This window comes from Corvus brachyrhynchos, unplaced genomic scaffold, assembly GCF_000691975.1.
Source record: "Corvus brachyrhynchos isolate BGI_N302 unplaced genomic scaffold, ASM69197v1 scaffold8, whole genome shotgun sequence".
Classification (NCBI taxonomy): domain Eukaryota; kingdom Metazoa; phylum Chordata; class Aves; order Passeriformes; family Corvidae; genus Corvus; species Corvus brachyrhynchos.
In genome coordinates, this window is record NW_008240031.1 from 2,166,891 (window position 1) to 2,178,324 (window position 11,434).

Below are 11,434 nucleotides of genomic sequence, written 5' to 3' on the forward strand. Positions count from 1 at the left end.
ACTTTCCCTAGTAGACTTTTTTCTAACAGCAAGCCAGTCCTTTAAAGGTATTAATCAGAAAGCTGACGAATTATTTTGCTGCTTTTTTATTATTAGCTATTTCTTTTTAAATTATGCATTGGCTACAGTCAAGCAATCTCCTTGGATTTTGCCCGCACTTCAGAATCACCTCTGTCCACCTCACAAAATATGAGGCATTTGACAGAGATATCTTCCTTGGAGGCCTTACTTAGGAATGGAGAGAGACAGGCACTTCAGGACAGCATTTCAGCATCTTGTTTGCCTGTGATGTGTTGTGACTGAATGACAAGTAGCATGTGCCACATGGTATTATTTCTGCTCCTTCACTGGATGCCGTGCAAGAACATCTGATATTAATTCTAACACATAAAAGCAGTACATATGATTTTCAAAAGCGCTGCCTTAGTGCTGCATTTATTCTGTTCTCCTTAAATGTGGGATTGCTGTTGTCATTTTAAGCAGTTTGTCCCCAAATGACTGTTTTTGAAAAACTGTAAAAAAAGAGTGCTAAGCAAAGACAATTACGTGTAAATTTGAAATGGTTGGTGTGATCATTTGTGCTAGTGAAACACACTTGCTTGCCTGCCTGAACCAAATGAATGAGTAGGTAACTTATCCAAGCTCGTTTAGAGTCTTTAAAAAGCATCTGAATTTACTTGGGAAATGAATTAAAGACATTACTGAAAATTTACGTAATTTCTTTGCCAAAAGGTCCCTGCTTGTGAATGAAATTAACAATGCTTCCTCATCTTAAAATAGTTAATTATTATAATAAATTTTATAATTACATATTATTATTTTAAATTGTAATATTCAATATAGTGAAATGGAAGTAGAAGTAGTTCTATTTTATCAAAGATTCAAAAGAGATTAGTTGTAGCATTCATTCTATTCTGGTTGCAAAAGACAGAATGAAAAAGAAGGGAAAGCACAAGGAATTAAGTGTTTTTCTGCTTCAGGAAGGACACAGGCAGATTTTCTACAGTGAATTAAATAAGGGCTACTACTCAGCCTTGTGTCAACTTTGGTATATTGAGAACATCTGCCAAATTGCACTGGGGAGGTCACGTCTGTTCATCTGGAGCAGAATGAGTTCTGTGGTTGATTGAAAGGAGCGGTGTGGGCCAAAGTGGCCTCACGAGGAGCCTGTCCTGAGCAAGGCCCATGCAGGGGTCAACAGGTGTCCAGGGTGCTCCATCAGGAGTGAGCAGTCATGGGTGAACCCTGGTGCACAGGGCTTGAAGTATCCAAGGAATCTGTGAATCATTATTTTTCAAGAAATGAACAGATCAAGACTGAAATCTCCCAGCCTGAGCTAGGCCCGGCAGCCACGTTCCCTCAATTCACAGAAGGCATTGAGGGGCTGGAGTGTGTCCAGGGAAGGGAACGGAGCTGGGAAGGGGCTGGAGCCCCAGGAGCAGCTGAGGGAGCTGGGAAAGGGGCTCAGGCTGGAGCAAAGGAGGCTCAGGGGGGACCTTGTGGCTCTGCACAAGTCCCTGACAGGAGGAGGCAGCCGGGGGGGTCGGGCTCTGCTCGCAGGGGACAGGGGCAGGAGGGGGGGGGAGGGCCAGGGGAGGCTCAGGTTGAACACCAGGAGGAATTTCTCCATGGAAAGGGTGGTCAGGCCTTGGAAAGAGCTGCCCAGGGAGGTGTTGGAGTCCCCAGCCCTGGAGGTGTCCAAGGAAGGCCTGGACATGGCACTCAGTGCTCTGGGCTGGTGACAAGGTGAGGGTCGGGCACAGCTTGGACTCCGTGGGCTTGGAGCTCTTTTCCAACCTGAATGATTCTGTGACTCAGTCGTAAAACCACTGTGAGCACTTTATGTGTGCTTCGATGGAGGAGCTGTCTCTTCAAAGCCCAGTTGGATCAGCTGCCTGGGGCAATCTCTGGTCACAGCCTGTTAAGGCAGATATGACCCTTTGAGGCAGCAGATGTCACAGGGCTAAGCTACAGTTTGGGGTGGCCAGAGGAAGGGCACCCTCACCGAAGGGAGGTGGAACAATTCCGCACAATTATTAATCCAGGCTGGTGAGGCAAATACAAAGTTTCACCATATTCCTCTCATACTCAGTGGTGGTATGGGGTGGTGAGACTTGAAATAATCAACTTTATGCAGGGTTTTTTCAAATATAGCCCTCTTTTACCGGAAGTGATCAACATACCTCTCTCTGAGCTACTGTGAAGGAAGGTGAAAAGCATTACTGCTACAATGGCATTACTGCTACAATAACATCACTGTTAAAATATTTCTGCTTACCTGAGTGATTATAGGTAGTTATAAGAGCTTTTTGTGTAGTCTCTTATTCTTACATCTTTTAACATAACTACTACTTCCCTCACTCAGCAGCAGTCATGAGCAGGTTACTGTAATATTGAATGTGCCCTCAGTAAAAAATGGAATTTTAAGACCGGCTGTAATCAGGGGTAAAAGCAACTCTTGTGGTGTTGAATACTTGCTCATGGTCAGTTCTTTACAAAGCAGTGTTTTTCATTTCATAAGCAGAAGAATGATTTTTACAAGGTCACTCTCCCAAGACACTTTTTAGTGTCCCTGCCATAGCTGTGAGGCACCAGGTTTCTGGACAGCAGGCAATTTTGTCAGTGAGGCATGAGACAAAGCAGTAGCCAAGCCATTCCTTCAAATTTTCATTTGGTCATAATACCAACAGGTCAATCGACCTGTTTTTATCATTAGTGGGAACAGATAGGAACATTTTTTTCATCCTTGGGCTGAGTATGTTTCATAATCAAATGTTCCTTTAAAGCTGGGAAATAACATTAACATTAGGAAAAAAAAAAAAATAAAAAGGAACACTTTCTCTCCTAGGCACTGCCATATGTCTTTCCAGGTGGAAATACAACAGGGTGCAGTAAGGCAAGGATTGTGCAGGGCCCCTGTTGTGCTTGGCTGTTGGAAAGCATATGGTGCAATAATGTTCCAGTTCTGACTGTGAGTTTTCCTTCTCTTGTCTTCTCTGGCAAATATGATTGTTCTAATGTGTATTCAACTGTTCTGTTTGTGCCTACAAATAGTGTGCTCCTCCATCTTCAAAACTACCTGTAAGATCAGGACCTATTTCAGAGAAAACCCCAGAAGAAAAAGAGAAAATGTATGAAAATTTTTTCTTGCTAGTTGTTTGAACCACTTTTATAACGTTAAAGAGTTTTCAGAGGCTTGGATTTCAACAGCCTTAATGGAGACTTTAGGAGGCTGAAATTCCAGAAGGAATCTTTCCCCATCTTGAATGAAAACAACGTTGGTCTTGAGGCAGCCTCTGTGCCCCTGCAATAACACTGACCTGCAGTTGGCTTGGTCTCAGGGCTTGCTTCCTAGCCTTGGAGTCGATTGCTTCGGAAGTATTGCATTTCAGAATTTGTTTATTGCTCAAGTTTCTCAGTACACTCTTCAGGCCATGACGCTGCTGAAGTTTTAGCACAACCTGAGTGCCTGTCATCCTGCTCCCCTCTGCTTGGCCAGGCATGCCTAGGACTGCACAGCGAGCTTCTTTATCCCCAGGGCCTTAATTTCTGTGGGATGTGGTGAAATGCTTTGGACACGTGTGTAATCAGAGATTATGGCAAAAAGCAGAAGTAGTTGTATTCGTTTCAGCCTCATATCTCAGTATCAGGTCAGCACACAGCACAGTTTCTGAGGAAAGCTGCTGCTTGTGGCTTCTGAGGAAAGGCATAAATCTTGGGCATGTGGCAGTTTTGAAATGAGAAACTCATGAGGGGAAGTTCCTCTGTAATCATAGCCAGTCTAATAACTGGCTTCTGTTCTGAAGATGGAGGGGGTTATATCTCTCCAAAAACATCACATTATTATCTCTAGATCTACTATCTCTAACATAACTGTGGGTATTTCCATTTTAAAAAACCCTATTAGGCTATTGCCCTTTGTGATTTCTGTCTACAGAAAATCCCTTGGAGCAAAATGAACTTCTCACAAAGTTCCCTGCACTTAGGGTATTTCTACACTAGGTTTCTGCATTGTGGTGCCCAAAGATTTAGCAGCCTCAAGGTGTGTTTGGCAGCAGGGCTGAAAGGAAATTGTGGATGCATGTTTGGGCAAGGCTGTAACCTGCCAGCTTTGCAGTGTGGTTGTAGAATGGCTGTGACGGGCGTGAAATATTGAGCTGTTCACTATGCTTCTAAAAACTAGCTGTGCCTCCATCTCTCTTCTTCCTTTACTTCTCATGCCTTATCTCCTTCATGCCTGCTGTCCCCAGAGGATGAAAATGCAGAGTAATGTGAACTAGCTCAAACTCACACACAGTAGATGCGAAACAAGTACTGCAGATTCTCTTATCAATTGCAATCCGACCTGTGCTTCCAGGCAGTGACTTGTGAGCATCACCCCTTGTGAGTGGAGCACATTGTTATAAATAAAATACGTAATTCGTGCTATTATATATAAAACTGAAATATAATTAGACCCTACAGAGACCGAGTTTCTAAATCCCTGCACCAGCCTAGCTGAGAGAAAAATTTCACAACACTATATTTCTTTCACAATAAGTGAGGATTCCACCTAGGTGGGGTTAGATCTTATCACCGGGACATTTGCACCATGACGACTTGATCACCACACTCTGATATCTACATCGCATCTGATAAGGAATCGGACATTCCGGGAACTAAAAATAACTGTTCCGGGAACCTGAGATGGCCCATCCATCAGCAGAAATGGCCCACTCATCACCCAGGATGGACAATTCATCAGACCCAGGAAAGGCTTTGTGCAGCCCAACTCCGGGACAAGAAAACTTCATGAATACGAGAAGAATAGAATTAATTCGGACTCTGCCCAAAAACTGTATAAGAAGGGACCAGCCAAAGCAGCATTCGCGAACTTGGGAGGTCTGATGCGATAGAGATCAGATCTATGAGTGTTCACCCAGCTCTGACCCCGGGCTCGGTGCTGCTTTTCTCAATCGCGGCGTTTGAAACCGATATTTCGGTCGCATAATAAATGTCATTTCTTTATTAATTTTGATTCGGCAATTTTGTTTATATTAACATGGAGCAGCCATCAGATTGCTTATCTGCCCTGCTGCAGTTGTGCCTCTGTATCCTGGTTGAAGGATTTGGGTTTCATCATCATCATCATTGCTGTGTTCTTGACAGGAAGCTTTCTTTTATTTCTCAAATGTTGAGCAGAGCAGAGCTGGCAGCATCTATGAGAATGTCATTTGTGACATTAGTAGCAAAGTGGTATCATCATCTTGCTTTCCCAGCAAGTGTGTGCTCTACTAGCACCCTCCATGTGCTGAGTGTTTATTGCATTTGGTATTTTAATGTTTTTCCTCTAGGGTCAGGGTGCTGCTCCACCACCAGAGCAAAAGAAGACAGGAAGGTTTCTAAAGGTGACAGTGGACACTGCTGTGTTGATAACAACATCCCTTGGAAGCAGTAGGACCTCATCTCGTCCCTGCTCAGAAGCACCAGATCTCTTATAGCATGTCTGAAATCAGTGCCTTTTGATCTGATTTGTTTCCTTGAGATAAAACTCTCTCTGAGTTTTCACTCCTGAGATACTCAGCTGAACTTGCCATTTCTCCTTGATCCTCAGGATCAGATGAGAATATTGTTCTCCCTTTCTTTTCACTGCCATTTCTGTGTGAGGAAACAAAATTTCATCCCTCCTATTCCCATATTTCCCAGGGAATCCTGCAAATATATCTGGTTTGGGATTTCTGAAAGCTGGAATATGGTGCAGCCATTAATTTCACTGAGTTAGAGTCCAGATTTAGTGGTGGTTTGTTTTAAACAGAGCGGGTTGTTCAGAGCTTGGGGAAGACATTCTCTTAACTGCTTTCTAAGTCAAGTAAACTGCTGAATTACTGCAGATTTGAAAAGATCTGGTACAGAATTTCAGAGACCTGGCACAGAATTTTTATGAGAAGTAGGGTAGTCCTGCAATGTAACTTCTTGTCCGCTATCTTATCTGCATGAGTGTCTGTAATCAAGCTCACACATTTACCCAGCTTTAAAACTTCAAACGTGATTTTCAGAGCAAAATGTGATAGAGAGTTGATAAGGCAGGGACATTTCTCCAGAAGTCATCAGCAATCTGCTGTGAGTGCTCACTCGCACTGGAGATCCACCCCTGGGGCTTTTCGAAGGAGAAGAAAGCTGCTTTCTGCAGCGTGTTAAACAAACAGCAGCAGTCAGTCCTGGCCTCAATCAGATAGTAAGCTAATACCCCAGATTCTGAAAATTTTAACCTGTTTTGTGCTGCCACTATATTCACATGAGTGGCCCCAAACAGGTCAGTGTTTGAATCAAGTTGCTCATGAGTGAATTTGCAGGATTACCCCATAGATTCAGCATTTAACTAAAAATCATGCAGGTAATAAGTCTTCCAACACCATCCTTCTTTTTTTTTTTTTTTTTTTTCCTCCTTTTTAGCACTCATAGCCCTAAAAAGTTGCATGGGTTTAAAATGTTTAGATTTAGAATCATGTTATTTTTAGATAAATAATGCCCTTTTAAAAATGGTCTAAGAGTTTCTTATGGATATAAAAATAAAGTCTGATAGAAGAAATGTTCCTTAGAGAAGTTTTCTTGACTACAGGAGATTTCAGTGCTGCTGGAGTAACTGAAAGATCTGTTTCGAGGAAAGGCAAGGATTTAGCTCAAGAAAGAGGCTTCCCCCAACACAAACAGCTGCTTCTTGTCACATAAAACAGAAAATTTGCAACAGAAATGGGGCTAAAGTACAGAGTGAATAAAACTGCTGCTTTCCTGCAAACATCCCTCACAAAGTCTGGAGCAGAGGAGGATTTTCCAGCTCGTGATGCAAGAGCCGTGGGCTGGGCTGAAACTTGACATCAGGAGGAAATTGAAATCCAGCATTGGTGGAAGCTGCCTGTGATGCAGAGGTGAAGGCTGGATCCGGCTTGACGATCCGGGGAGGTGAGAGAGGGGGACAGCCCGTGATTCAAAGAGCGAGAGAAGCAGGAGTCCATGAGTGGCAGTGGAGGAGAAACACAGAGAAAGGGGCAGCCTGGCAAAACAGGAGGGAAGCCACAGCATGTGTAGAAGGTAAATAAGTAATCACAGTAAAATAAGGGGCAATTTGATTGCAAAACGCCTGGTTGCTGCTGCTTTCCTGGTCTGGCTGGGTTTCTTGCAAAGGGTATGTGCTGTTCTCGCCTCAGCACGTTTCCTATCCATTCCTGCAAGCCTTTACAGGAAACCTGGATCCACAGCGATCTGCATTAATCTGAAAGCTTGGTTAAAAACTGTGAGTCAACTCCAAACACAAAGGAATTAGGTTTTTTCAAATGGTAATTTTTCTCTTCAAAGTAAAATACCTTTGTTATGTCAGGAAGTGGGAGTTCAGAGTCAGGCATGGCACATCTGTAAGATGCATGCTTGCTATGGGAGGGGGGATTGAAACCTAAAGATCTCTTGCAATTATCTGCAGAACTTCACATGGACTTCAGATTGCTTCCTTTACATGTTCTAGCAAGCTGCTAACACCTGCAGGTAACAGAGTTGCCAAAAAACCTTGGAGTACTTAAATAATTCTAATAATAGTTTCATATGTTAAGAGAATGGTGTGAAGTTGTAGAAGTAGGAAATAAAGAGGGATCATAATGGAGACTGGCTGTGTGATGAAGTGTAAACAAATCAGAAGTCAAATTAAATCCTATTTAATCTGACTCAGAGATGATTTGCCTCAACGTGACTTCTGTGGGGTTGCGGGGTGTTTTCTCCTGTGCTACCTAAATAGAATTTGAGCACTGTGCAGATGCTGCCAAGTTAATCAAAGGAATGTTCATTTGAGCACGAGCATGAGTTTTCAGGGATGAGTGCTCAGGGTGTATGCGAGGCTGCAGGTCACGCGGGACCCCATCAAACAAAATAGCGGGGCAGATGATCCCGTGTGGGGTGGACAGGGGAGGAAAAGGAACCTGCGTCTTGGCACTTGACCCCACGAATGTGACACTGGCTCTGTCCTTGGAGAAGGAGATTTAAGATACTGTTCTCCAGTTTCAAGTAAATCTCTTATCTAGGATCTATTATCCACTTTCCACCAGTTTGCTGAGGGATTGGAGTAATGAATCTTTCCATCACGTGCAGGAGAGGCTGACAGCAGCACTGCACCTCTCTGGCATTACACGCTCTAATTGCAGGCCAGGTTTTCAAGGGTGCAGAGGTACCACGGAAGAGAGAAAAAGACAAAAGCCAAGATTCCAAAAAAAAGATGGGCGAGGAGCAGATCAGATAAAACACAACAGAGAAAATGCAGCTTGTTTCATGGGCAAAAAGAGAATACTCAGCTATTCCTTCAGGAGTCAGAAGCCACAAACACAGGCTGCAGTAATTGCAATTAATTGCACTCCAGAGGGATGATGCAGCACCCACGGCCTATTACAGCTTTGCTTTGAAGAACAAAATTACTCCCCAGCCACCGACTGGACCTGTGCTCAGCACTGTTTGGCCAAGAGGGTTTTTTGCATATAGCTCCTTTCTAAAACGACTTTTCCACAGGTAAATCAGATTGAAAGATTTGATGGACTAATTAAGCATAGTATTTTAAATTAACAGTAACCAAACAAGTCGATTTTTGCTCAAAAATGATCCAAATTTTAGAAAGACCCAAAATAAGCTTGGTTTAGGATGAACATACAGAAGCACCTAAACCTGTTTCTAGAATAATTCTAGTATTTCTAGAGCAAATCAATAGGTATATGAATTGTGGTTTTGAAAAACTGCAACTATTTTGGATTAAACTGTTCAAGGACTACAGGGATTTTAGACCACCTGTTTTGGTTTCCTCCAAATCTAAATCTCTGCTTTTGCAGAGTGATTTTATTCTTGGCTGTTATTATGTTTACTTCAATATTAACTTATTTTTAGGAGTCCACTTCAGGCATAAGTGTTTTTATAAAGTATTGAAAACCAGCGGTGCTTTCTTGTGAGGAAAAATGATAAAATGGGAATAGTCAGGATTTGCATTTATATAGCATCTTCCCTCACAGGATATGGAGGTGCTTTGAAAATACCAAGTTTCCCAAGATCCAGGGAATTTTCATTAAAAGGTTGTGTGATAGCAACAGAGCTGTCACTGACTACAGTGAATACGTTGAAGTAGATGCACCTAGGATCCTCAGAACCCCTGGATTTATATGGGAAAAAAACTTGGAAAAATGGAAAACAGGCTGTCTCATTAAATAAATCAACTGTTCATTCTGGGGTGCCATGCATGGAGAGAGGGACAATCTCAAGTTGTTGCAAAGTTCCCAGATAGAGCTTTGGTTCTATAGACCATATTGTTATAGGGTTGAATTAGAATAACCCCTTTTTTGTTGAGTTTGATGAGTTTACGTCTGCCTCCTCTTCCAAACAGCTTTTACTTGGAAACTTTTTTAAATTGGTGCATGGGAGGCTTGCTAGGTCACTGAAAGTGACAGACTAGAGTGAATTGCTCTAATGGGATTCAGAGTCACAGAACAGGAAAATGACTGTTTATTGTGTTTACACATCATCATCATCATCAGTTCTAACCCTTAGTGTTCATTTATTAACTTTCCAATTATTTCCCAAAGAAGTTGGATGCATTTGCCTTACAAAACTCTCAAGAATGTGATTCTTGCTATTTGGGATTAAGACATGCTGTAATATATATAAATTTATTGATTATAACTGTCAATGCAGTCTCTGTTAGGAAAATTATCTTTAATTAGTACAAAAACTCCACCTCACTAATAATCTCACTGAGTCACTCTGGGTCTTACTAGCAAGGATGTGGAGCCACCAAGGAGCTTCCAGCTCCCTTTTCCAAGAACAGGAAGAGAAGTACAACTTCTGAAGTGAAATCTCACACTAATGTCTTTGACCTTTAAAGTCTGAAGTTCTGGTGTGATAAGTTTAAACTCTGATAGTATTTTTGGTGTTCTTAGCTACTCGTGTGGTTTCAGCAAAATGCCACTTTTTGGACCTCTAAGACTGGGCAGATGAGCATTTCTGGTTTGTGAACTCAGTTATATATATCCCAGCTTGAAATCTCAGAAGGAAATAGCTGTTGACCTGTTTTTCCTGGCAATGTGAGAACTGTGTGCTCAGTTATCAATTCTGTTTTGCTGCTACTCTTGTCAATATCCTGTACGTGATTTTGCAAGTAAAAATTATGTGTGATCAGCTTTGTTGGAGGGACTGTATGTTCCATCTGATCCTGGCAAGCTGTCAATATTTTGTAGCTCCCAAACTATCAACTGCTGTCTTTTAAAGAGCTTTCTTATTTTTCAGCAATACTGATCTTACAGTTAATTCCAAAATTCCATTACTTTTAAGATTTCAATTCTGATTTATTTTTCAGTGTCCTAGTAATTTTTCCTATCAGTAATCCATCCTTGCTAAAGTCACGTAATTTATGGCGTTTCAAACATGCAACTTTCTGTTCTGAACAGAAAAGTAGGTATTATTCAGTTTTAGTGGATGTATATGTTTGTACTTACTGGTGTAAAGGTAACCACATATGGGCTAAGAACTTCAAGTTCAATGATAACTGAATTTTGGAAGTAACGTAACAGCTGGTGGAATTTTCTTAGCATGGGCAGCTTCCTAGACCTGCAGCTGAAAGTGATGCATTTCCCAGTCAGGCAGCTAGTAAGAAAAATATCAGTTTCAAAGAGCAGGTTCAAAGCAGTGTAGATGCCTGTCCACTTCACACCTCAGTAGATCTGTTTGGCAGGAAGGTTTTATTAATGTTGAAACCAAAAAATACTGCTGTGTTATATGTTGGAGTAATTCACAGCTTCTGGTGGCCTATACTCTGGAATTAAAATCACCAAAAAAAACCCCAGGATTGTTGTTATTTGCAAAAAAAGATTGAGCTCAGCACAAGTGACACGGCTCCTTAGCTTTTTACCTAAGCTTTTCATAATTCTTAAAGCTTGGAACAGAGTGAGAGGTATAATAAGTTAAATGAATTAATCTAATCTGCAGCACTTTTCATTTTCTGTCCAAAAAAAAAAAAAAAAAAAAGTTTACTTAGGGCTGAAAGCAAATTGCTCATGGTCACAGACCACAAAACTCACCAGATTTTCTGGTCCACAAATCAAACTATTTTTTATATGATTTTTTCACTGTTGATTAATTTTTGGCAGCACTAAATGGATAGAAGGAAAGAAAATCCGTCCTTACACAAATTACTGAAGTTTTGTGGAATTTCAAGGCAAATTTATTAAGTGGACTCCTGGGAGCATTCATTCAACGTTACAAGAGGCTGCTGGGAGGAACTGTGGAAATTCCTTGGAGATACTCAGACCTTCACTGGAGAAGGCTCTGAGCAAACTGCCACAGTTCCAGGGTGGGCCTTCTCCAAATGACATGGAGTAGGAATAGAGGATCACCAGAATCTCCTGCCTTCAATAAATTGTCCCTGCCTGTGGCAGGGGGG

General features: G+C 41.8%; 1 protein-coding gene across 3 annotated transcripts in view; it reads left to right on the plus strand.

The window, feature by feature from the left end:
• Nucleotides 1-6,884: 6,884 nt before the first annotated feature.
• Nucleotides 6,885-11,434, plus strand: part of ST8SIA5 (ST8 alpha-N-acetyl-neuraminide alpha-2,8-sialyltransferase 5) — a 69,410-nt gene continuing 64,860 nt past the window's right edge. For 2 of the 3 annotated variants that reach the window (XM_008640929.2, XM_017743699.1), the window contains exon 1: nucleotides 6,885-7,068. Coding sequence is in view for 2 of the 3 variants with exons in the window: in XM_017743699.1 (XP_017599188.1) it covers nucleotides 7,058-7,068 (11 nt within the window). In the remaining variant the exon portion in view is untranslated. The remainder of the gene's footprint in view (nucleotides 7,069-11,434) is intronic. The other variant, XM_017743700.1, reaches the window with a different exon arrangement.